This window comes from Falco cherrug, chromosome 3 (assembly GCF_023634085.1).
Source record: "Falco cherrug isolate bFalChe1 chromosome 3, bFalChe1.pri, whole genome shotgun sequence".
Classification (NCBI taxonomy): domain Eukaryota; kingdom Metazoa; phylum Chordata; class Aves; order Falconiformes; family Falconidae; genus Falco; species Falco cherrug.
In genome coordinates, this window is record NC_073699.1 from 103,883,467 (window position 1) to 103,911,077 (window position 27,611).

Below are 27,611 nucleotides of genomic sequence, written 5' to 3' on the forward strand. Positions count from 1 at the left end.
AGTAACCAATTCTTCATCATACAATCTGTAAGTCCCATCATAAAAGAATCTGGCATGGTTTATTTTAATAATAAATCCTATTTGGGTTACACATTAAAGTAAACTTTTCTTGTGAGCACAGTTCTTTATTGACATTTGCTGCACCTGAGAAATCTGTGAAAGACTTTCAACTGAGAAGTGGTCACAGCCTCCAGGTGATTGTAACCTTGTTTAGCGACTAGGCCTAACATGGGATCATCAAGCAAAGTGTCAATGTGCAATGCACTGCGAGTTACCAACAGCAGCATCCCTGCTGGCTGCTCGAAAGAACAAATGGTATTTGCTACATCATTTGTAGTATTGCCCTCTCAATTTGGTATAGCTCTGCCAGCTAAATCCAATAGGTAATGTTTAGCAGAGTTCCGAGTTTCTCCACATCACTGCCCTGTCAATCTCAGGCTGACATACTGCTGAAGCAGGCAAACTGACACCAGGGCTTTGGAGAGCACAGTTGATTGGTAAAGCAGTAACACACACAGATTATTGGAGTGGAATACAGTCTCAGGCAATAGCTCAGCCTCTGGAACAGCCACAGAAGCCTATGAACAGTTTCATTTCATCAACATACTACTAGGAATTTCTTTTCCTAGCACCAGGGATGGGAGGCATGATACAAGACATGCTACTTGAAACAAGTTTCAGGATTGTCGGACCTTTCAAAACTCTCACAGCACTACTCTGTCTTATGGAGGTGACATACATACAAGGATGCAAGGGCTATCAACAAAAGAGCAATAATGCAGCTAGTAGTCCTGAACTTCAACAAGAGTTGCTGACATGGGAGTTCTCCTAAGCACTGTGCAGGCATATAAATTCTCCACAAGTAATAAGCACAGCACAAGCAGAGGACAACTGTCTGAAGAGGAACATAAGGTTTACTTTGACAGTATTCATTGAACAGAAGCGGAGTCTGAAATTTACATATCACAGTCTTTGATATCGATAAGGTTCAAATTATTCTGGGCCATGTCCTATCAAAAGCTTTTTAAATAAAGGACGCAAGATTGTGGTAGTGTTTTAATGCTATCCAAGGATTTTGCATTATTGGATAATCTTATGCTACTTCATGTACTTGACAGTATGGTGATCAGCTTTAGGTGTAGAAGAAAGAATATTTTATCTATCTTAAGATCACATGGGGATGAGAAGAGTGATGGAGCTGGAGAAACACCAAACCGAAACCCCCAACCACTGCAAGACTATCAGGCAGAATCACACAAGCAGTAAAGGAGACTGTCCTCAGGATGATTTACAGAAACTGAGACAAGGATTTTAACAGGAAAGACCATAAGAGGCCTGAACGTGGTAATGGAGCTGAGCTGAATTCATAACCTCAAAAGATCCACCCCCTGCAACGTGACTTCCACTGAATTTATTGGCAAATTGACCTCTTACCATGATCTTCCATCAATGCATTTAGATGGGCTTTGGCTTCCATAACACAGAATGGTGACTAACTGCTCAAAAAGTCTGAGAGATTATTGCTGGAACAAGAGAGGCGAAAGGCAAGTAGGTCATCTAATGTAATTAGCAGATTAGCCACTTCACGGCGATCAGACAAAAGGAAGAGAAACATGTAAAGTGACAAGGAGATGCATATCGGAAATGCACTCCTCAACAGGAACAGTATTTTAGGTTCTGGAAAGAACTACTCTACATAGATTAACTTTGACCTTCTGAACAAGGCCTGCAGCTCAGCACCCTCCAAGAATGAGAGGATAAATCTACAAAGAAGTTTACAAATTATATTGAGCCTTGCCTTGTCAAACTTTGGGTGCCCACTGACCTCTTCCCCCCACCCCTTTTAGTCCAAAAGCTCTGTATTAGTTACCTAAATTTCCTGTACAACTTATAGGGAGCTTGGTGTCAAACAGGACCTATATACAACATGTTGCGTGTGACATCTCCCTTCACCAAGCCGGTTCTCTACAAGCATAGCTAGAATTCTGCTCACATTGGGTTTAAGAGTTTAACAAACTGCAGAAAAGACCCATGTCAAGGTGGAATTCACAGCCAAATTTTTTTTAAACACAGCCTATTTCAACTACCAAAAGTAAGAGTTGGGCCATGTGTAAAAAAAGAAAAAAAAAAAAGGAGAACGAGAGAATGAGTTGGATTTTTTGTTGTTGGTATTTTTACCTGCCTCAGGGAGCGACAGAGATTCTATTTCCTCCTCAGTTTAAAGCTCACATTCCCTGCTTTATGCTGCAGACTGAGCTGTGAAAGCACACAGCTCATACCCTCTGGTAAAGCTAAGCCTCTGAACAGGAAAGAAATAAAGATTCATTCAGAGAGAAGAATCATCAGTCCAACTCGGCACCTAGATCACTCACCCAAGAGCGAGTCTTGCTTGCTCCCTAGAACATACGTTTTTGCAACAGACAATCATGAGAAAAATATAAACTTGGTCAAGTCTCCCTGAACTAGCACACAGAGCTTCCATGTGCAGAAGAGGTGCCAGCAGTGGCAATCAATGGGAGTTAAAATTGCCATTGAATAGGTAAGATCTGAACTTTATTATGACAAATTAATCAGAGGTGCGGAGTTACTGACCTAAGTATGTACAAGAGGGAGGAAGAGGGTACCAAGCATTTTATGAGAATGAACAAGTTTTCAGAGAGGTAGAGGTGACTGTCTTTAAAGTGAGAAACAGACTTAGTCCTGCTGCTGCCCACTGCAGCAAGCAAGAGCTACTATAGTTTTACCCTTGCAAAGAAGCATAAGGCAGATGAACAAACAATTTAACAGTGCCTATGCAAAGAGAGATCTTAAGTGGGATCTATAGACACAGCTGAAAGGATACTTTCTCCCAAGAACAGACTAAAAGTTAACAGATTTGCGTATCTTTTTTCTTTGTGTGTGAGTAGAAAACACTAAATCATGTGGTACATGCCCTGCACACTACTAAGTTTGCAACTACAAATTCTAAAGTAGTCTGCTGCTTTACTACCAATGATTACTGGAGACTTTAAGAAGGAATAATGACCAGTACTTTGTAATCTAGTAGTAGTTCAGAAAATAAAAATCTCATCTGACCATTTGTATGGTATTTTTAAAGTTGGCAAAGGACTAGCACAGCAGAGCTTTAGAACAACATAATTTCAGCAATATAACTACCATTAAAATAAGCTTTGAAAAGACACAGCTAAAGGGGCATCCTAGCTCATTGTAAAACCCCAATCACCTCCTCCCCCCCCCCCCCAGCATCACTCACCAAAGAGATATATATATAAATACTTATGTATAGATTGGTGACTTGGCAATACCACAGAATCTTCTCAATACTGCTAGGGCATATTCTGAAGTTAAACATGTACAGTGCTGAACTACTGGACTTGCAAACATTTCTGACAGGCATACAAACTTAGTTTGACATACCACTGAGCCTACAGGTATCAAAAGGACAGGATATTGCCTGCATCACACAACTCTGTTGCTATGGTTCACTGTTAGTGCTGCTATCTCTGTATGCTGTATAGCTGCGCAGATTGCTAAAGGAAGTGAATCTTTTCTTCAGAACAGCTTCCAGTTATTACTGACTGAAGGTTCAGCAATGACAAGTTACAGCCAGTAAGTTTAACTGCACTTCTATCAGAGTTAAACAGCTCTGAACTTTTGAGGACAAGAAACCCTGTATTTCCAAATTCAGAAGTAGGCCTTTAAAAGAGTGAGTATACTGACTCATCCATTGATAATTCTATTTATGCATTAGATGACATAGATAACTGCTGTTTTAAGTTCTCCTATTTTCCTCAAAAATAGGATCCCATGAAAGCCCACATCCAAGACACTGCATCTTGTACAAAGCCTATGTGACAGAACATACTGAAAAAGAATCCACCTTCTTACTTTCACTGTCAATATCCTGCCTTATACTCCAGACTGGGCTGCAACCAACATCTCCATGCAATGCAAGGCAAAAAGAATAAAGGTACAGCAGTGAAGTCTCTAAAATAGTCATTAATGAAAGTTCCTAATTGTTTTAATATATACTTACCCCTTAAAAGATTTTGGAAGTTTTCAGTATTTTACACAGGCTAGTAATAGATGCTAAGGTTCAATATGCTTTTTAAGCAGCTAACTAATTTACCAGCTGACGAGGAAATGCCTAGGAACTCTTAATTTCCCTGCTGCTTGTGTTTATACCCACAAAGATCTTCTACGTGGCATGAGAAAAAACAAAGCATTTTATAATAAAAAGTTGCCTGACACATGACATCAATGATTTTTACCTTTTTGTTCCCACTCTGTGGTTTGGGGCAATATCAATTGTGTCTGTAGCTGAATCATGCCTAACTGCCAATCCTAGGTCTGCAATGCAGCACGTTCCATTCTTTTTTACCAATATATTTTTTGATTTCAAGTCTCTGTGGGCTATTGCTGGTTTGCCTGTAAGGAAAAAAACCAGAAATAACACATCTTTAAAAAGGTAATTGCTATTATTCCAAGCCTGGTGCAGATTTTGTTTGAAGTTACAGAATTCCTTTCAGTTCTGCTGTGTTACATGCATCAAGGTAACTCCTAAAATCATTCACTGTGGACTGGCTGACTATACAGAAAATTGGCTTAAATGTCTACTGTATTAGTCCACACTACTGCTCCTTTCCTCTTCCTGCAAGTATTTACTACATACACATACTACCTGCCACAAAAAAGTTTCCAGCATCTCTGGAAATAGACCTATAGTGCTGTCTCAAATCAAAGTTAAGATGATACTACAGGCACCATTACTTACTGCCTTTTAATAGGTCTTTTTTTGGGAAGGATTATCACATCACAAAACCCGAATTTACCATAGAAAAAAAAAAAAAAGTATAAAACTTTCCAAATGGAGAAGTTCTATTCATTCTGAAATTATCACAAGTCCCAGGCAGACATTTTTCAATTCACTCAACTCCACAAGGGATTACCTTGGGTAGTTAAGCTGCCTTCATGTAAGTAACTGTCTGCAAAGCAACTACACCCTGAGAAGTTTGAATATTCTAATTAAGAGGAGAATTATAGTAGAAAGAGCTATATATATGTAATTTTAAAAAAAATCCAGTATTATCCCCATGACAGGCTGGATAGTTGCAAGATTACCTTGTGTGCCAACAATTTCCATGTGAAGATGAGCAAGACCACTGGCAGTGGACAAAGCTAGCTTTATCATTCCTTCCACTGTTACTGTATACCTGTTCAGGTAATCAAAGAGTGATCCATGCTCATGATAGTCTGACACCAACCACAGCTGAGTCCACGTACCATTGTCTGCAAAAAAACACTGGCATGAATACTACATACACACACAAAAGACAAGCAAACCATACATGCCACTTTTATGCAATGCTTATGAAGCACAAATTATGTTTTACAGATAACCTCAGCCAATTAGACTCTTAAATCTTTACTTCCATTCCTGTAATTTAATGTCTCTGTAAAGACTGGGACTACCATGCAAGACCTTCTGAATAGGTTAGTGAGTTCTCTTTTATTTAAACTAAAAGCCAAACCATAGAAAGCTGATGTCACTATGACTGAGGTGAACTATTCAGGGTATTAGCCAGGCCCTGCCTTCCCCTAATTTTTCTGCTTTGGGCATGGGAGGTAACACTATGACAACAGTGCTGAATGCATGATGCAAAACATGTACCGCCACTATCAGTCTAGCATGATATTGTCCAGACTACCCATTAAAAAAAAAAACCAACAACAAACATCTTTCAAGGTTTTCCCCAAAACTCCTTCAGTCTTCCCATAACCTGTTTGGCCTCTGCCTGGGACAGTTTCTACAGTTAACAGCAGCTGATGTGGATTTTTCCTCCTGGAGTGGCTTACAGGGAGAAATTGGACACATTAAAAAAAGAAGTCAAATCCCACCGTTGCTGGCCAAAAATCAAAGTTTCCAGAAGGCACAAGGGTAAAGAGAATGAAAAACTACTGATTATGAGAAAACCAGTTTGCTGTATGATTTTTCGCTGAACTATGAAGAACAAGACAGGGCATAACATTTCCAGATATCCCAAGGCACACAAATGACAGGTAAGAATTAAATTGTTTGCATTATTGAAGTACCGGACACTAAATACTTTAAACTTCAAGTCACAGAGAAAAGACTAAAGGAATTCAAATCAAGAGGGGGCGAAAGCATTGTGTTTTTTTAACCTAAGAAATAGAAATACTCAGAGAAAAACCCAACTCTGCCAAACAGGTTTTCCAATTTTTTTTTGTTATAAAAGCAACTCTCATGGCAGATTTGAGAAGTGTTTTTATAGCTAGCTCCTTTTGTAGAAGAGTCTTTCATCTCTAAAAAAAACTAGTTATCCCATGAAATACTTCAGTTGGACCTCCATCCTGAATTATACAGCCACTGTTCCCTAAGAACAAGTGAGAAAAGTCAGCACAAACCAAAGAGATACCATATTTTGTGGTAGCCCCTAAGGATTATCAAAACACATACTCAAGAACTACGTATGAAGAATAGGAAGGAGAGAATTCAGAAATTAGTTCCCATCATAAACGTGCTGAAAATGTTTTTAGTTTCTGTCCTAGCTTCAGCTGGGGTGGAGTTAATTTTCTTAGTAGCTAGTACAGTGCTGTGTTTTGGCTCTGATGTGAGGACAATGTTGATAAGGCACTGATGGTTTTAATTGTTCTAGGTAATGGTTACACTGAAGTCAAGGACTTCTCAGTTTCTCAGGCCTTGCCAGCAAGAGGGCTGGAAGGGGCACAAGGAACTGGGAGGGAACACAGCCAGGCCAGCCAACCTGAACCAGCCAAAGAGGTATTCCGTACCATGGGATGTCATGCTTGGTATATAAACTGGGGGGGTTAGCTGGGGTCGGCAGATAGTTACTTGGGGACTGGCTGGGCATCAGTCAGCAGGTGGTGAGCAGTTGTGCTGTGCATCACTTTTTCCTTTCTCCCTTTCGCTCTGTATTTTATCCTTTTCCCCCACCTTTTCTATTATAACTATTACCATCATTATTATTATTTTTTCCTTTTTATTCTGTTTAAATTATTAAATTATTCTTATCTCAACCCTCAAGTTTTACATCCCTTTCCAACTCTCCTCTCCACCCCTCTGAGTAGGGGTGAGCGAGCAGCTGTGTGGTACTTGGTTGCCGGCCGGGGTTAAACCACAATAATTTCCAAATAGGAGGTCCTCACATTTCCTTCCCCTCTTCTTCCATGCCCCTCAAAGAGGAGGCTTGGCCCAGAAGAGTTAAGAGGCACAAAATGTCTGATGTACTGATTGACAGAAACTACCTTTATAGAAGTACTTGTGCTTATCTTTAAATAAACACTTGGGTAGGTGTGGCAAGACTTTCAAGCATCCCTTCTACTTGGATGTTTCTAGTGAGGCCAGTGATGCCATTAAAAAGCTAAAAAAAAAAAAAATTAAGCTGCCACCAAATGCTCCAGAGTAGGCAGATAGAAGTCTAATCCACATTCCAGGAATTCGCATAATAGAAAAAGAATTCTGCCTTGCTACAGTCAAAGCATAGTCTCAGCTAAGCTGTTAAACAGGCTAAACGAGCAGGCAATGGTCTAAAGTGTAAGACACCACTAGAAAGCTGCTATTGCAGTGGGGAGATTCTTATAACATGCCCACAGAAGCGGCTCCCAAGCTTTGTTTTTTAAAAGAAAAAAGGAAAAGATTTGTTATTATTATTTCAGGTATTTTATATTTAGGAATGATGCTTCTTTTGCAACTTTGCCTAAGATTTAACTCTTAGAACTCTGCATACTATTAAATGTGACCTTTTCCAAAGGGAGTAGCAGTCTCTGAAAAGTCAGTGCAACAGTATTATAGCTTCACTGAACCAGCAGTACAGAACATTAGAAACAGGTATGCGTCCACAGGCATATAAAGGGTACACTCATCACATATATATATTCAGGGAGCTCCAAAAAACTGCACAAGTTTTTTATAATAAAAATGAACTTAATCAGTTCAGAATATTCTCTTCTGAGTTTTAATCTACTACTTCACCAGTTATGGCCCTACATTGCACTATACGCACTCATTGCTTGAACCTGTATTTGATTTCTTCTCCTGTTTATTATGAATGGGATATATCAGCAGTTTTCTGAACTAGACAACAATAAGGAAATTTGTAATCTAATTTTAAGTAGTCTACTAGACCTATTGTGTTTAAACAGGTATTTTAAAGATGTCAAAGTTTCTGAAGAATTATCATTGCTTTGAATCAAGATTATAGTGTCCTTGCATAAAGTCTTTCTCCTCTTAACTCTACGCACCCACCTAAGAAGAGACTATGCTGCTTATTACAGACCCTTCTACTTCAGTTTTAACCTATTTATTACCCGTAAGTCTTAATAGTCAGTCTGTTTTCACCTTCCTTCCAAAGGAGAAAAATATAAAGCTGGGCTTGCTATCCATTTGAAAGGAGCCATGATTCTTTCCTATTGTCAATAATATTTGTGGCCCTCCAACCAGATTTTAAGAAGGGGCAGCGTTCATCCAAACTTACACAAGTAATATTAATTACAGATAAGCTAAAATGCAGCAGTAACTATAATGTCCAGCTATTAGATAGGTCTTACTACATTTTCTTTACCTTTCTGTATTTGACAAGCTATGTATTTGTTTAGCGATCTAAGCAGAACACATTGTGATGAACTTAAGTCTGCTTATACTGTTGACAATAGTTTATTATTATCAAGTAATAAACCTGAACCTGAGTATTTTTGGCTGTACAGTAAACAGCATCTGCCATGAAGCTTTCAATCACAGGATTTGCATTATATCAGGTAAGAAAAAGTAATTACAGTCAGTAGTAATTACATACAGAGTAGCACAGCCTCCCATGACAAGGTAACCTAATTTGGTTCAGATACACACCACAATCAAGAATCTCAAGCAATTTCAGAATTTTCAAGAACATTACATAAACTTAGGTGTGTTCCTAGAAACCTATTATAAGAGATTACTTATTATTTCAGTTGTTTGCAAGAAACCTCAAAGTATTTTAGACCATCAAAATCACTTGGAAGTAAGAGGATTTTCTTTTGCAATTCTAACAATCTGAAATTCTGAATAAAGAAGCTTTCAGATTTGTTGTTAGAAGGCTGATTACAGTTTGAGAAAAACACTAGTGAAGTCCAAGCAATATCCACCTTAGACAAGCTACCTCTTGAAGGAATTTATGATTGCTTTATCAAATATGTATAATCAAGTTTCAATTAAAATTGAATTGACTGAATTCACTTCACTGAAAAATACTTTTTCCACATTGGTATGAGCAAAACAAAAATCTGGACTTTGCACATGCTTGTTTTTAAACCAAATACTACGTTTTAATGTGCGACAGGATTGCTTGGTACAACAGTTTTGAACTGCAGACTTATGTTCTAAGCTGAATTGCCTAGACATTACAGAAGCTGCCTAATTGCATATGTTCTCCAGTATCATCTAGTAAAGTGTTTCCAAGTAGAGACAGGGATAAGTTAGCCTCCTTTTTTGGCATGCAGAAAATGTAACAGAAAAAAGAAAAAAAAAAAAAAGAGGAAAAAGAAAAGAGATCAAGAGAGCTAGAAAACTCTCAGAAATTAGATGTTCAGGGACATGGCAGGGAAGATATTTCTGTGGCTGGAAGAGGGCTGCTATTTTGTTAGTGAAACAACTATCACGCTGAGACAGTCATCAGATTAAATTGATGAAAAGCACTTTAGCTGTGTAGATTAGCAAGATCTTCCAGTCAAATTCCTTCTCAGGCTAAAGCCAGAGCTTCAAAAACAATAAATGGCTCAAATATTACTTTTCTCAAGAGGAAGGAATTCTGCTCATTTTTCCACAGCATATTGCTTAATATAATTTTGCTTAATATCATTCTTGGGGATCTACTTACCACGTAAGGTAGTCTGACTGAACAAAACTTTCACCTAGGGAAGCACAGCTTTCAATTAAAGGGAAGGAATGGAGAGGCTAAAGTATTTTAGTGCATAAAATCATCTGAAAGTACACAGGGCAACACTTCCCCTTACTTGTAACAAACTACATACAGTCGTGGTTACAGACAGCTATTCCAGGGAAACCCGCAATAGTGTAAACAGAGGCTGCTGCCACTGCTCTTCTAGTAGAAGAGTGCAGATTGTGTCCCCGATACCTAGATACTTAGTTGAAAAGTGTTAGAAAAGACACAAAACAAAAACTCCACCCAACCCCCAATCTGTTTAGGTGGTTCAAAAACAAGGCAACACATGGCCCAGAAAGTGATTTTCCTGACCTAGCCATATTTGAAAGTAGCATATACTCCTGGGTAAGTAACAAGCAACGCAGAACAAACGTGCTTGCCAGACAGAACACCACTGCAGTTAAAATCATTCACTGCTTCTCAGCCTGCAAGATGGCTTAACAGCAACACCTATTTCCCAGTAAATGTTGGGATGAGAAAGCAGACAGATTGGACCAGCTCCTGTAGCCTGAACACCATAGAGCTGTGGGGAAGTAGAGGAGAATGTACCATTAAGGCACGTGGAATAACTATAAATAGTGTAGAATGAGTGAAGACAGTAGTTCAGTCACAAGCTTTACGACTCCACCATCTGAGCTAACACCACTGACTTAAGCCGATCTGTCTGTGCTTCTAAACACTTTCTAATCCATACATGCACCATTCTACCCAAAAGCCCTCTCCCAATTTTAGAAGTATGGTGGCCAGCTAGATGTTCTCCTGCAGCCATGGAAAATGCACAGTTGCATTAAGAGGAATCTCCTAATTAATGTTTTTACTAGCAGTCTGCAGCATGACACTGGCCCACATTTCCACCACAAGCTACCTGTCAGGAAATTCAAGTCCTCATGATACATGACACTTACTCCTAAGATTTCTTCATAGATAAGCTTTCAGCCAGCACTGAATGGGGATTGCACAAGTAATTCCTTTTACTGCTATATCTCTGTAGTAATCTTTGCAAGGTCTCAGGCACACAGTCAGATTCTTATAGTCTAATGAGTTTGTGCATTCCAGCTAGGCTGCAGTAACTCCTAAATGCATTCAACAGCCTGCTGTATAGAGAAATGGATGCAAATCCTTCACAGCTATTACTGCTGTGAACTAATACTTCATCTTGCACCTGGCATCTAATAAGCCTTTATCAGTTAGCAGCAGCATCTACAATGAAAGACCATTAAGAGGTGTTTTTAAGCCACTGACCTCTAAAGCCACCTTGTGATACACTTGCTCCTTTCAGAGTACCATGATGGCACACCTACTAAGCTGGAAAAACTACCTCCATAACAGTCCCTCTGTGTTTTCCCATTTAATGGGATACAGGTGGCCTGAAGTATTCTAAACAAGAGCTGATGCATCAGCCTCCTTCAATATTCAGGACCTGAATGCGTAACCCAGAGAGAGCATGCCATGTACGTATTTCCTCACTGACAGAATGCAGAAGGTTGTACAGAGATTTCTGCATTTGTGTAACCCAGCTTTCCACATCTGCTCAGACAGCAATAGTGTTAGAAAATAGTCAAGAGCAGCAGCATTTTCAAAACACATCTTTACCCATTTTTCATAAACCAATTGCCAACTAGTTGACAAGAAAACAGAAAAGCCTTGCCCTAAAGCCTCAAATAAAGGCATAATCTATCAGCTATGGATTTTTTCCTTTATGTACAGCATATTAACAACAGAAACCAGAAGCAATTTTATATCAGATTATATTAAAAGGAACATAAACATGACCAAGTCAAATGGAATTTTATCCTATTGCATCTGGAACCTGAACCAACAATTAGGAAATTTTAGTAACCCGTTTGGTTAGGAAGCCTTCCTCATACCTCCTTTGCACAGTAGTCAAGTGTATTTTTGGGACAAACTATCAATGGGTTTGGGGCAAAATGGGAGAGTAGTATACTTGTTAATTTTGTTAAAAAGTTATAGCCAAGATATTGCAATATATCCTTTACACTTAAGTCAGACACAGTACCTAAGGCTTCTGCAGAGATGGATTTTCATTTATGTCTAATGCAACAGGTCTACTAATTTTAAATCCAGACTCCAGGTATTCCACCAGGTCCATGAGAACAAACTCAAGCTCTCACAGGTGCTATGAATATCCAATGCAACTTTAGGCATGAAAGTAAGACAGTTTCTAACAGTAAGCTGCAGGAAGAACCCTGGTATACCATAGATCTGCAAGCTCTTGGACATTGACAAGTTGCAAAAACATCTGTTAGGCGCAAGTTAGTTATAGCTAGCAAACCCTTTCCTGGATAAAGGAAGCATTCCAGAAAACCTCTTGGGTTTTGTTCCAATTCTACAGATTTATATAGATATGGATACTTGGAGTTAATCTTGTGATAATTAAAGAAAGCTCTGTTTACATGTATACTTCAACTACACTAAAACCATTTAAGAAATCTCCCAAAACCAAGAACCCTTTAAGAGTTCAGGATGTGTGTGGATTCCTGACTCCTCCCTAAGAGGACAGAATTTTCTATTAATGCTTTCTTCACAAAAAAGTCAGAAGCCATTTGTGGTAATTTCTGAATTACTAAAATCTGAAACATTTAATTTCAGATTAAAATAACTGGATGAAAAAACATAGTATTTTAGCTCCCTTTAATATAAGAAATCAAAAACCTCTGTGTTTTTGCCAGATTCTTTTGCCTTAAATTGGACTGCAGGAAAAACCCAAGAAATTTTCACCTGACAAACTGCAACAAATCAAGCTGAAAAAATTACTAGACTGTCCATCTTAATGGATACTTACAGGCTTATCATGAGAGCTTCAGCAAACATGCACAAGTTTTTTTTAAACACTAGGAACAAATCATTAACCTCCTTTTGCCAATTTATTTTCCAACTGGAGTTCTAAATGAATAACTTCTCATATCTCACTCTTAAAAATGAATCGTCTACCTCCTACTTTGTATTAGGACAACAGGATTAGACATGAACTCTTTTGGTTCCACACATCTATCTTATCAGACTATTAAGAGAGTACAGGTGTCCAGCACATGTGTGGGCTGACAGGACAAGGCATCTCCTTTTTGATACCAACCTTAGCCATTATTATAACTTGTTTGTAGAAATTACACCTCATTAAATGTGTGAGATTTTTTTCTGAATTTAATCAAAGCATGCTTTCCAGAAAAAGGAGAATGCACTTTTTTCCTTCATTAAACCTACGGAACACTAGCCAAACTCTGAAACACTCCAGTAACAAAAGTATTTTTTGCTACTCTTAATTAGATCCTGACAACTTTATCTTTCCCATCTATTTACCATCTATTCCAGGCGTCCTCAAACTTTTTAAACAGGGGGTCAGCACACGGATGAAGTGGCAGTCGTCTGTGGCTGCTTGGTTTCCCCCCGCAACCCCTGGCAGGGGGGGGCGGGGGGGTTCTGTAAATACCGGGGGCCAGACTGAGGAGCCTGGGGGGCTGTATCCAGCCCGCAGGCTGTAGTTTGAGGACCCCTGATCTATTCTGTTTGTGTACACAATTAGTAAAATGCATTCATAGTATCACTAACCTTTGTTGTCTGCAGCTATAAATCCAAGAATGTTTTCATGCCGTAGCATAACTGTTTGATAGATTTCTGCTTCACGAAACCACGAGCGTTCCTCTCTTGACGAGAAGATCTTCACAGCGACTTCTTCTCCTCTCCACTTCCCTCGCCAGACTTCTCCAAAGCGACCCTTACCAATGCTTTCTTGCAGTACTATAGTTCTTGCAATTGTTCTTTGCACAAGCAAAGGTAAACCTAAAAAGCAGATTTAACATTCACCTTAAACATCACTCACAAAATAAGCACTTATAGTAAGTTCTAAATAAAAGATGTATATTCCATTAAGATACTCCTCTTAGAATGCACTCAATAATAAACTCTTAAAATTTAAACAGCTTGTTGTGAACTGCTAACAAGCACGTAGGCAAGATATTGCCTTCAACCTTAAAGGCCAGCAAAACAAGTACTCAGTTATTACACTACAAACCACCTCTACAGTTGTTAGAAAGGCACAAACTTCCTCCTTTCAGTTCAGAATCTTGACAGTTGTTGATCCACAAAGTTGTTATTTTAATGAAAAAGAAACCATGAAGCAATCAGGACCAAAATTGAGGTGGATTTTTTTGTTTGTTGGTGGTTTGTTACAGGAGAGTGTTGTGTGGGGGTTTTTTTGGTTTTTGGGGTGGGTGTTTTTTTTCAGAAAAGGATCTGCCCATAACTCTCCCAGTAAAGCAGTTCAAAGGCACTTTTGATACCGATTCATTTACTTATCACCACGTATGACCTGACCCATTTTTAAGTTAAACTACGCTTATCAGCTACACTGACTTTCAAAAGTTCACACTCCTGCCCAAGTACGCTTTACAAGGTAATTATTACTCCATAACCTAAGTTCCAATAGCTGACAGAACATCACTTTATTTCCTTACGCTATAGAAAATAAGTCTCGACTAATAGCTCTGATAACTAGTTCCTGTCCATCTCTAGACATTCATTGCTAATAGTGGCCCTAGAAGGATATCCAATTTGGTCAGTAGCATTGCCATGCTTGTGGTGTGTCAGTCTGAGGAGTGCAAATTAAAACACTGTAGCATTTAAAGGAGTTACTCAAGACTTCTACACCTACACAAATTTTCTGCATGATTTCTGCTGACAACATACCTACATGTAGAAAGGAAGGGTAAAAAATGGACACCATACCAGTGATTTAATAGTTTTCAGATGCTACAGTAATTCCTACTGAGAAAGTTGAAAGTTTTTGCTGTAATAGCTGTCCTCAGGTCAGCTGTGCTGTGTGCCCAAACTGTAAAGGCTCATCTTCGAAGCCTGACGCATTCTTTACAGACTTTTGAAATGCAGAAGAGGCCAGACTAGAACAACCAGAGGACCAAACTCAGCCCTGAAAATGTAAGATTTGACTTTGTTGGCCAGAGAAAGCTTCCTCTAACACTTATATACTACTGCAAAATCCACTAGCAAATGTTAAATACAAGCTGATTTTGTATACTTGAAGCAGGTGATATGCCTGATATTTTCTTCTTCCCACAGCTGTTTCAGGAAACTGTTTGTACATTTTCAGATGCACTCCTCACCTTGCTGTACGACTTATATAGACACCCCTTGTTGTTTAAGAAAACACAGATGATGTCCAAGGATATCAGCTAACCTCTAAACAAATACTAAGCTCTGATTTTCCAGTCATGGAGCACTTCAATTTCACATTACAACGCCCCAATCATCACATTAACATCACAGCACAATAAAAACCCTGCTACCTGATCTAGTCACCTTGCTCCCATACTTATTTCTACAAGTCACAAGATTCAACTTGCTTCCGTTTCTTGCAACTGTGCTTTCTCTTACTACTGCTGCTAAACAAAACCAGAAGATTGGAATCCACGTTTATCCTGCATCCACAAGAATTCCTTACAGACTTTCTGTTGCAATGGAGCAGTCTCCTCTTTTTGCTTTAAAGGAAACAGTTCTTTATTGCCAGGAACTTGAGCAACTGTTTCACTGTAAACCAGACTGCCTGAGCAGAAACTCACTGGAGACAGCTACTGTATCAGCCTTTGACATACATGTTGGACACAACTGTACTTCAAGATCTTTGAGTACAGCTTCTTCTAACTGTGCATGAAAATAGATGACAGTCAGTTTGTTAGTCAGGAGGATGAGAAAATTCAAGCCCATGTCGGGTTCAACAGCAGTTCATAACATTTGGCATCTTGTATTCAGCCATGGTCATCCAATTTATACTTGAGGCCTTCACCATCACCTTCGTACATCACAACAAAGTATCCTCAAGCCTTCTAAGAATTTAACAAAAGAGTTCTTTTTCTTACCTTAACTGTACCCAATTAGTTTGGGCCAATGACCATCCAATGCATAAGAAGTTTGTACCCAATTTGGATAACTGGGAAATTAAGTTCTAAAGCACTAAAGGCAGCCAACAAGAGCAGCTGCCAGAACACTGTTCTTGTTCTTAAGTCTCTGCCCAGAAGACTTCCTTTGAGGATTAATAAAAAAGGCCAACCCCACAAAACTAAAAATCTCACTCCCTTCGATATTCTATGAACCACAGATAAGCAGGCTCGTGTTCACTTCAACTGACTCAACTTCACATTGATTTTTGTGACCCACTGGATTTCTAAACACTCACCTTCCAGCTTGAAGTCACTTACCGATAATAACCAAAGCCTGTCCCCTTGTTTTAGGTAATTCTTCCTACTTCCTTGCAACTAAATGTCCTTCATGGGTTGGAGAGTAAAAGTAACAGCTGGGCAACAGAATCTATCTATACAACTTGCAGTTGACATTTGAGAGTTTGCATCACGATCTGAAAAGCGTTCTCGGCTCCAAGTGACTTGGACATCCTTCTCTTAGAAGCTGAAGCAGAAGGATCTATTTTAGATGTTTAATCAATTTCTTTCATCAAGCCTGCAGTTCCAGGTCTTGTTAGTCATGGAACAAGATGGCAATACTAACAGAAGACTGAATAATTAATAACAGCTTACTCTTCACCATCGCAGAAAGTGAATCCTACTTCCTTTTTGATCTGATTAGGAAGCTCATTTTTTAGAGTTTTGGTAAGTTCTCAGTTTTATATGCTTCTCTTCAGAGAATGCTGCAATACAAAACTGGTAGAATCCTTTTTACTTGACTACAAGCTTTTTTGGTCCGTCAGCATGAATTTAAGAGCAGAGCATTTACAAACGAAATACTTCCTCAACTGTGCTTCTCACCCCAACTGCATACTTCTCAGTTTCTAACAGGATTAAGCACTACTTTAACTAGCAGCTCTGATGTTTCTCCTTTCAGTGACCCTGTTTCCCACCCCCAGGTTATTCCATAAACGTACAGTCTTCTCAATTTTAAATGTGCTGCACCAAAGTCTGGATTAAAATGCACATTTAAATGACATTCAATTGCTGCAGGCACATTTCAGGACAAGAAAATTATCAGTTCAAGTGCTAGGGCACCATGAATTTATGTAGTCATTGACTAGTTTTGAGACAAGAGTGAAACAAGTCACTGCAAATATTTTCTGTACTGTTGGTAGTGTATAAGTACTTGAAGCACGTCTTATCCCACTACCATAATAAAACAGAAGCACAGAACACTACAGGCAGCTAATACTTCTCTCAAAGAGCTGAACAACATGGAACTCACTGCAGCTGAAGTTAAAAGATCACTTTAAAGGAATCATCCAGTCTTGTTTTTACAGGGAACAAGACTTTGTCATTTAAGCAAAAAAACAAGTTAATGGAAAGCTTTCCTTAGGGGTATGGAAAATTCATCTGTATTTGTTGCTCTTCCTGATGCAGCCATCAGCAGTCAATACTCAAATACTATAGTAGGTCAGGCACTCTGGGAGCATGTAGACCAGCTTGAGTGTCCTGAAGGTCTGAAAACTAAGTAATTCCCCAGCACACCGCTTTTACTTAAAGTGTAATTTCCAAATAGGCAAGGGAAGAGTCAGTAGTTTCTAACCATTTGCTTTGGAAGAAGGATTCTAAGTTTCTTCTAACCAGGATTCCCTGCTTTTCAAGAGCTTATTTTGAAGGAGTACTTCCAGAGTTTTCTAACATGAAGGACGGCTCAGAAGGACCACCAGGAATGCCAGAGGATAATGAAGAACCAACTGACAATGAAGTCTCAATTAACATTATCATAGGTCTGACTTCTCTGCAGCAGCATGGGAAAGCAGCCATGCAGAAAGTATCATAAGCGCTCTGATTATCCACAGAAGTCAGAAGGGAACCATCAACCAGACAGTAGTTTTTTTGGTGGGTTTTGGTTTTGCTTTCTTAAAGTATGACTAAACACAGTTTCAAGGGAAACCTTTAAAGGCTTTCTTTTCTGGGTTTACTGAAGTGACAGCAGCTATTACATTGCAGATGACTAGTTACACATAGAACATACAGCTGCTCTTTTAAGGGTTAACTTTTTTAAAATTAGAATTTCTTTTCAGTAGCTTCCTACATTCCAAGAAATGTAAACCTTTCACATAGGTTTACCAAGTCTCTTACTTCTGTACACCCCCCCTAGAAAGGACATAATTGGAAAAGTAAGTTCAGCGTCAGCATTTATCAAGTTAAAGCCTAATATACTGGAAGTTAAATTAACCACTTCCACTATTTTAGTTATTGCTGTAAGTAAATGAGAAAGCCGAGATAAACACAAACTACCACAGCTCCAGTTCTAACCACAGAGTAACTTAGCCCACCATGATCAAAACTTACTTGGATACGCAAAAAAACTCTCTCAAGTGAAATTTAACTGCCTACACTCAATGCAGCCTCACCTTCTTCAGTGAGGGTATGACTGAAGATGACTTATTTTGACCTGTATTCTAAACAGGTTCAGCAAGCTACATCAATTTTACCTGACAGAGCAATGGACTCTTAACGAGTTTTAACAGTTAAAGCCCTTGGGAAAGAAGCACAACTTAGATTCTTGGGTTTTGTTGTTTTACATTTTTTCAATTCTAGGAAATCAAAAGAGAATTCAGCAACTGACAATTAAACACCAGTGTTTCTTTGCAGAAAATACTCTGAAAGGGCATGGATGTTTCACCACGTATATTTGCAAGTAGTAGGAATAATTTTCAGTATTAAGTTTTTTAGCCTTCTTACATAGTAAAAAGCTGATAAGATATTGCATAACACAATCTGATGTCTCGCTCCTTAACATAGAGCGGAGATGAATTTATACACCGATGTACCTGACATCAACCCCATCAACTCTATTAAACCATATTTATGCGACACAGACCGCCACAATCCTGTAAGCACTATGTCAGGATTACAATAGCAGAGACTATGCAATGAGAGACTACGGCCTCATCTTCCCAGAGCAACACCTGTTAAAGTCAGAGTTAAAACAAGAATTCACAAAATCAAGGGACAGAAATTCTTCAGACATGTTCTGCATACTCCACCCATTCTATACACACAGAAATAGCTGTTTGCAACAGAAAAAAACATTTTCTGTAATGAGAGAACTGGCTAGAACATTAACTCAGAATTCAGAATATTCTTCATATACAAACAGCTACAGATATAAATGAATTTTCAGTTTAAAGCTAAAGAAAAATGTTTCACTAGTTCTCAACCACAGAAGATGGTAATTTAGATATGTTGCGCAGGACAAAAAGGTAAAATGACTGAGCCTTACTAATAGAGAAAACAAAACATTTACTACAGCTGACTGATATTCCCTGCATATCAAACCATACTCTCAGAATTATGAGAAACAGGAGCAGCAACTCAATGTTTCTTTTATTTCACTTATTTACATATATTGGATCTTCACTGATATAGAATGAATCTACATGGAAGTAGCTTTTAAGCTTAAGTAGATTTGACGATATAAAAAAAAAAGCCTTACAAGGCTCTTAAACACAGAGTAATTACTACTAGAAGCACGACATTACCTGACCCAGAGCCTGAAGTTGTCATATCATAAATTAAATCCTTCAGAGTAGTTCCTTCTGATATAAAGGGGCGATCCAGTGAGGGATCTTCTTCACTTGGCACACGATGATGGATTACAGTACGATTATGACAAAGATATAGAATCAACATTAGTGAAATGCAGACAAAGCAGACAGGTCCAGCAATGACAGCAGCCAGTTCCACAGGTCCTAGATTAGAAGCTGGTTTTCCTGGAGTAGGGCCTGACAGTAAAAATAGAAGAAAAGGGTAAAACTTTATTTCTTTTTATGCAACTAAGCTTATTATATTTCACAGTGATCTTCGAGTTATTTCAATGTATTTGTTAAACCTTCTGCCCAGTAACTTTTTCAACAATTTAAATATTACAAAGGACAAAAGCAACTATGTGCATACTCAGTTTCCATTTAACATGTACATAAGTCTCAAAACCGGCCCTAACATACCTATCCAGAAGATTAAATTTCTTTTTCCAAATGTTTTGAAATTTTATTTCCAGAATCTAAGGTGTACTTTAGGTCTTCAAATTCACTTACGATTTCAAAACTGAAACTTGCATTCTTACAGACTTTTCTGTTTAAAAATTATATAAAAATATGCCAAACCCCCTTACCTGGTGTTGGAACTGGAAGTTCGATTTTATTGCAGTGGTCTCTGTCACAGCAATGAGCCGAAGTAGCAACTCCTTCTCTGGAGGAGGGGGCACAAACAAATGGCCTGTCTCGGGGAATCAGGTCGATTTCTGCTATACACATACTGTTGCGTATTACTTTGTCTGCAGTTCGTGTTACTGAGGCAAAACATAGCCCATCTGTCACACAGGTAAAGTTGTCTTTTGTACATAGATGGCAGTAACACTGTAATGCTGTGTCAAGAAAAACCATTACTGTTAGTATTGGTACACGTTCTGAGTTGAGAAGACTTGAATGACTAAAATAAAAGTTCAAAACACTAGGAGGCCTATAATCTGTCTGGTTACATAAACACAGAACTGTCACATTAAAGAACAACATTACAAGGCTTTTTAGTTAGAAAAAAAAGGCATGAGCAGATGAAAGAGTCAAATTTAAAGCCGGTCTTCTCTCCTTATACAATCATATATTAGGAGAAAGGCTGCAATCCTACATACTCCTCTAGGTAAAGACATTCCATGACAGTTCCTAATACTAAAGATCCAGACTTCGTAACACTGTATCCTCTATAGCATACAATTCTGCTATTTTCAAAGTGAATACAAATAATGTCAATTTTTTCACAATAACAACGGGTATAGCTTTAGTAAGTAACAAATAGGAGGCTGCTGGCTACCCAAGATTAATGCTTTACATATTAATGATGGCTTCAATTTTGAAGTGAGGAAAGGGCATATTAAAGCTTAATCCACATTAAGAAACAAATCCTGAGCAGCCTCAGAACATAAGCTTTCACACCAGCAGAATATGGTTGACTTGTTTATGAAGCCACAGGAAAACACTGCCTTACATTACTCACGTTGCTGGTTTACTAAAGCTTTCAATTGCACTAGTAAAGGAGGGGGCATAGGGAGGGAAGCAGGAATGACAGACTAACCATGTCTAAGATGATCAGGTTTAATTTTTAACATTGCAAGAGTTCTTGGAGAAGACACACTGCTACTATAAATTTCTTTCTCCATTCTTTTCTGCATTTACAGGAGCAAAGCCAGACAGAAAACAGTGCAGCAGCAACAATAAAGATCAATATGCTCCAACTCCACTTTTCACATCAAGAGCAAAAGCTAGCATAATCTTTTTGTATGCATGTTGACAAGTTCTAAAATATGTAAATTTAGACAAATTTTGAAGTTTTAAACATTCATGCACAAAACACAAAAATTAACTGAGCCATAAACAAAATACAAAATTCTTACACCAAAGGCATGAGGATTAATAGGTGGCGAAGCAAAAGATGTCCCAAAATCTGAAATTAGATGTTTCACTTTAAATTTAAGAGTTTAAGATAGCCACCTGAATTGCCTCAGATTTCCACCCCTCTCTATCACTGGATATTATGGATTTAACAGCAATCTGATCTCAAATATGTATTCCATCTCAAAGTCTTGACTCCAAGCTGTACTCCTATGTCTGAAAACACCTTTCCTCCAAGATTTTGAATCAAAACAAATTACTGCCAATCACAGCCTACTGTTACAGAAAAGATATAACAAATTTCTTAGGACCTGCTACAGAAAGATAACCCATGTTTCAGAGAGTCACCAGCCCACAGACCAGTCAGAGAAAGGCAGAAAGAAACACAAATGGGATTGCAAAGTTATTTAGTATGAAGATCATTGAAAAAAAGTAATTAGAAGGGATACAAAATGAGAACTGGCACACAGTAGGGTAAAGCTTCTTTCTAAGCACCCCTTTTTGAAGATGCAATTTCCCACACACTCCCCATCAAAGAAGTAAAGAAAGTCTTATTATTCAGGGTTTAACTATAAGAACAATTTAACAGTTATTTTCCTGGTTGTGTGCCTTTGGCAATTCACACTTAAACTATTTTTTAACCCATTAAAAATCTCCTAAAAATATTAACACATTGTTATTTCTTTCAACTTGAAGCAAACAAGATAAAGGCCTGCTTGTTAATCTGTTGGTTTTTTTTCTAGTTAAGTAATACTCTTGGCTCATCGTAACTGCATATGCACCCGAATGCCTAGAGTAAGCAACAGATATTCAGTAAGATGTATTTACATCGAGTCACTGCACAGAGGCCAAGTTACTTAAAATAATGTGAGGTTTGGTTTGACATTGTTACACTTATCCACGTTCCTCATCTTGTGAGGTTGTAGAGACACACTGATACCACTAGGACTCAAGTATTTGGTCTCTCATATTCCTCATTCATTTTGTTCCCACTTCTTTTGCTATAGAATTGCCAAGGAATGCAATTTGATACATTTTATACTTCTGTTCCCACCTGATGCCACTATCTTCTAGGCTCTTGCCCAGGCACAGTACATGACACGCAGCTCAGCTTCCTTCGGAGGCGGCTCCCCCCTCCCTTGAAAGCACAGAACAACGCCTGACCGGCCGCGCCGCCACCGCCCCAGGAACACAGCGCTTTGCTGCCCTCTAGTGAGGGCTCTCAAAAAAAGAAAAAACACAGAAGTGCTTCGGGCTCCTCCCTACTCTCACCACCTACAGTTCTTCAGACCTTCCAGCTCCAGTGCGTAACAGTAGAACTTCTGTATTTTACTAACGGGAAAACTAATTCAGCATCTTCAGCAAACTATACCAGCAGGAAAGGAAATGGAATAGAAATAACCTCGCTCACGTCTCACTCTCCAGTCACCTATATGTAAAAGATGAAAGACTATGACTCTATGAACACGCTGTAGATTAAACATCAGATGTCAATGACCAATTGTAGTTAAATCACTTCATTCCTATAAGGAAGTGTTTTCACTAACAACTGATCTTAGAAAAGTTATGACTGTTGTCCTCTTGGAGATACAAACTTTCGCTTTCTCTCCAGGTAGTCTATTTTCTTCTCAGAGCAGCATTACAGTAATTTTGGAAAACCTCAGGACAGAAACCAGTCAGGTCTTCAAGTTCCCTTGAATGAACACACACACATTTCTGAAATGGGTTGATAACAACACGCAACTGGAGAATGACAACTGTGATTTAAGCTAGCCTTCCACAGCCAGTTGTATCCTTCAAGTGTGATGTACTTCAATACCTTTGAAAAGCACCCTTTACAACTACTAGCACAAAAAGTTCCTTCAAAACTACTAAACTCAAAAAGGAGGAAAGTCTTAGTCCATGTTTTCCATGGCACAAAACTTTTTTCTAATAAGAAAAATTATTAAAATAGTATTTGGATGGAACCACTAGCATGAAGCTCCACTACCCACTAATGAAAACTCATGTCTAAGTGATAAGAGGCTTGAGAAATGAAAGTACAGACAGCTAAATGAATGCACTGGAGGTTATATAGACAACTGCTGACAAAGCCAAAAACAAATTAAATTGGGTCCCCACAGTAGTTTAGTGCCTTCTCTACTGCATTTCCTCACTGTGCCATGACCATTCTACGTAATCATTCCTGCTTTATGTGAGTGACTACTGCAACAGAAAACAATGAGATGATGCAGGGAAGGCATGTGCATGCGTGCATTATGACACACACCATGTCACAGAAGTCATCAACAGCATGCTACTTTTACCCCGATCTGATTCTGTATTAGATTAACCTCTTGTGTTGAATACAATTACTTGTGTAATTTCTCAGGCTCAGACTCTGTTTGACAGTTGTCTTCCCTTTAAAAAGCCTCTCTTCCACAGGTGTTGCAGCCTGGAAAGCCCGCAGTGAGGGTAGAGCAAGCTGGCAGCAAATGAGACACTGAAACTACACAGCCTGACAAAACTTAATAAACTGGTTCCCAGGAGTTCAGATATTAATACCATATATAAAACAAATAGAAAATTAAGAATAGCCTATCGACTTAACTTCTAGAAGTCTGTACCATTAGGTACCTATTGAAACAGTCTTTTTTGTCTCGTCTTTCTGAAGAAAATTGTACAAAGACTTTATTTTTAGAATCGCACAGAACTATGAATTACTGTATAGTACTTGCTAACATCCTGCAGAACTACTGCAACCAGACAGTTTAGCATAAAGCACCAGCTTCAGCCAAAGAATTTTTGGTTGGAAGTCGTATGTTGAAATACTGTCTTTCAAAGGATGCTAACAAAGGGTATTACAGCAGTTAAAACTTACTAGGTACTCTAAACCTCCAAACCCACAACTCATTTGAGTAATGAACAATTGTCTTTGTTAAAAAAAAAACACAAAAAAACCACAAACAAAAAACCAAATAGTCTCAGGCCTCCAAGAGCAGCATTATGCTGAAGAAGAAACTCCAGATCCTTCTCTTGTGACAATGTAACTCTTCTGTGGAAAATTCAACTTTTGAAAGAAGTAGAACTTCAACAGAACAATCAGGACTGTTGGTTCTACAAGATTTAGAGTTTCAAGGGATAAAGGAGCATGGCTATAATGTGCAAACGACAGTAACAGATTTTAGGGAGATGAGTAAGAAGGCTGTAGTGGTTACTGGTAATTTTTTCCCTAACCAATAAAACTTGTCAGTAGCAAAAGCAGCGTAATACATAACAATGTTGTCAGATTCCTAGTCTCTTACTCAGACAATCCCCTCAACAATATACCTGACTCATCTCTGAATTCTTGTGGCTCAAGATGCAAAAATGTTTAGGTCTTACAACACCTGGGACATGGGTACTTCCCCCCCCCCCCCAACCATGATACTTCATGACCATCACTCACTCATTCCTTTCACAAAGGCACTAATTAAGTTCACTGTTGTAAAGTAGCAGCACTGGATATCAAGTTTTCAGGACAACTATCACATGCATTTCATCCATCTCTTTAAGGAAAGCTTCCATTGAAAACAGCAGGTTTTGGCAACCGAAGTGATGCACCCAAGAAAACTGATAAATGCTTTATTACGGCACTATCCTCAGCTTGCAAGTACTGATAAAGCCTCGTGGAAAAATCCCAGCTACAAAAAAGCATTATTATATTCTCCATAGTGCAGGTGCCATTTAGCATCATCAGGGTTTTTTTTGCATGTCATCCATAAAGCTACTCACAGATATATTCATGCCTCTTCCAGCAAGATACCAGAAACAAATTTTTAATGTATCTTTCACGGAAGAGTATGCTTTAGAAAAACAAAAGAAAGTTAAAATTAAAAGCCTAGACTGTAATTTTACTAACACTATGAAAACAGAAAGAATAAAGATCTCCATTTGTACTTCTAAATTCATTTCAGCATACAAATCAGATTTCCATCTTTATTTGCGATTAGCAGCAATTGTGCTAACGCCCAGAATTCTGGAAAGACCGAAGACTATAGGAAGGAAAAAAAAAAGTTCAAGTTCAGACTTTGACTTTACAAATTTGGGCTGTTCTACTGTTCAACTAGCTGCTGTGATACATTACATGCCTAATCACTATACAAACCATATCACTAGACAATTAATTCATGCAGTAACACTATTATATTGCAGAACAGCAGCATCAGAATTTTGTCAAACCATGATAAGAATACTAAGTAACAGGAGTGATATCATACCTTGTACTTTGTCCAAACTCAGACCACAACATTCAGATAAACTAACCCCCTTTACCAGCACCAAGGCCTGTCTACAAGTGAAGCATCAGGAACCCTGAATGCCCCCTATTCCAATAAAAAACACCAAAATGGTAGCATACCACCACTTCCATCCTTAAGCTTCTGTACAGAAATCTATTGCCTTGTTTTCACATAAAGCTTTTAGACCTTAATTTCATGACTGAGATTAAGTGAAAACTGTTGATTGATCACAGGCAGGCATTAAAAAGGAAAAGTTCAAAACTCAAATCAAGGTAAAATTTTATTCAACACCTAAATAGGATGTGTCACATTCAAAAGCTTTGAATTATTAAAGCCTGCTGTACCTTCTCAAGAACACAAGAACCACAATGGGTAACTTAAGCTTATTTCACTGTTGCCACATCAAAGATTCTCCATGTTCTTCAACAATAAAACAAGCAATTAACACAGCACTTTGGTATAGCAAGTCGCATTTTCTTTTAAGCCATGTTTTCTTTAGAGCACGAGTACCATCTCAGACTGAATTATGAACAGCATGGTAGAAATCCAGATTGAGGGATATCTTACGTCTGTAACTGAAGATGAAAACCCTGGTGCGTCTCTACTTCCTTTTTAAAACCCAAAGCAATATACAATCCACCTACAGAAGAATTTAGGAAGCCGGCCAATTATAAAATGCAAATTTTGTGTGTCTGTCATCACGATCTAACTTACTACAGATAAAACTGAAACCTAAATCCATTAGGAGTAGGGTGTCTGTAACACCTGTATACCTCATTAGGACATACAGCCCAAACCACAAACTAAAGAACGAAACGGGCTTCTTTTTATTTTTAATGGGAAAATACCCATTCCTTGCTTTCGGGAATTAAGAACCCCAGTTTCACGCATTAGCTCCGCTACAGCACAGCTCCGACACCTCTCTCCCACGGGACAGCACGGGCACGGCCGGCTGGCGGACGAAAGCCGCTCTGTGGTGCGGTACCCACCAAAGCTCCTACTCCTGCTCGGTCCGGTGCGCAGCGCACAGCTCTGCTGCCGGCAGCCGCAACCCCCCGGCCTCAGCCCTCAGGGCCGCCGTCGCGGCACCGAGGCGCCCGCCGCCCTCGGAACTCGCCGCCCGGCTCGGCCCCCGCCGCTCGGCGCGTCCGCGCTGCCCGCCGCGCCGGGGGCAGGCCGCGGGGCACGGCGGCGCGGGGCTGGCGCGACGGGGCCGGCAGACACACCCCAGGCTGCCCCGCCGCCTCCGCGGGCACCCGCGCAGGAAAGGCAGGGCCGCAGCCGGCGGGCCCCGGGAGCCACCGCCGCTCTGAGGGGGCGAGGCCGGGGGGGGGGGGGGGCGGCCCCGCACCCGCCCCCGCCGCTGCCCTCGGCCAACAAAGGGACGAGCGGCCCCGAGCGCCGCCGGGCCCGGCCGGCGGGGGGGTGTGGGGAGGAAGGCGACTCCGCCCCAGCCGGCCCCTCCGCCATGTTGTTGAAAGGAACCGACGGGGACCCGCGGACCCCCGCCGCCCCGCTCCCCCCGCCCCAGGCGCCACCTCACCCGCTCCCCTCCCCTCGCTCCTTCCCCCGGACACGCGTGCACTCACCGGCCGCTCCGGGGCAGAGCAGCGCGGCCGCCGCCAGGCACAGCAGGGCCCAGGGCCGCCGAGCGGCCGCCGCCGCCATGGTCCGCTGCCGGAACGGCGGAGCCCGGCCGCGCGCGCGCCAGCCCCCCGCCCCGCGCCCCCCCCCCCCCCCCGCCCCGCCCGAGGGAGAAACGGAGCAGCGCGCGCTGCCTGCGCCCCCAGCCCGCTCCTGCCGCTAATGTAACTGACGCGGCGGCGGCGCCGCCCGATTGGTCACCCGCCCCCGGCGGCTGCCGGGAGCCCCAACAACAACAGGCGGCCGGCGGGCCGCGGGGCGGGGCCGCGCCGTGATTGGCGGCGGGCCCGGCCGTGGGGGGGCGCCGGGGGGGTCCCGGCGGGAGAGCGGCCGGCCCCGCGACCCGCCGAGGAGCTCGGGCGG

At 40.2% G+C, this 27,611-nt stretch overlaps 1 protein-coding gene across 1 annotated transcript in view; it reads right to left on the minus strand.

Moving 5' to 3' along the window:
• The window catches only part of TGFBR1 (transforming growth factor beta receptor 1), a 36,648-nt gene extending 9,302 nt beyond the window's left edge, over positions 1–27,346 (minus strand). Inside the window, exons 1-6 of the mRNA XM_055704655.1 lie at positions 27,194–27,346; positions 20,073–20,324; positions 19,441–19,683; positions 13,527–13,757; positions 5,122–5,289; positions 4,272–4,428 (exon numbers count right to left, since the gene is read on the minus strand). Of these exons, the coding sequence (XP_055560630.1) occupies positions 4,272–4,428; positions 5,122–5,289; positions 13,527–13,757; positions 19,441–19,683; positions 20,073–20,324; positions 27,194–27,272 (1,130 nt within the window). The 5' untranslated portion in view covers positions 27,273–27,346. The remainder of the gene's footprint in view (positions 1–4,271; positions 4,429–5,121; positions 5,290–13,526; positions 13,758–19,440; positions 19,684–20,072; positions 20,325–27,193) is intronic.
• Positions 27,347–27,611: the final 265 nt, after the last annotated feature.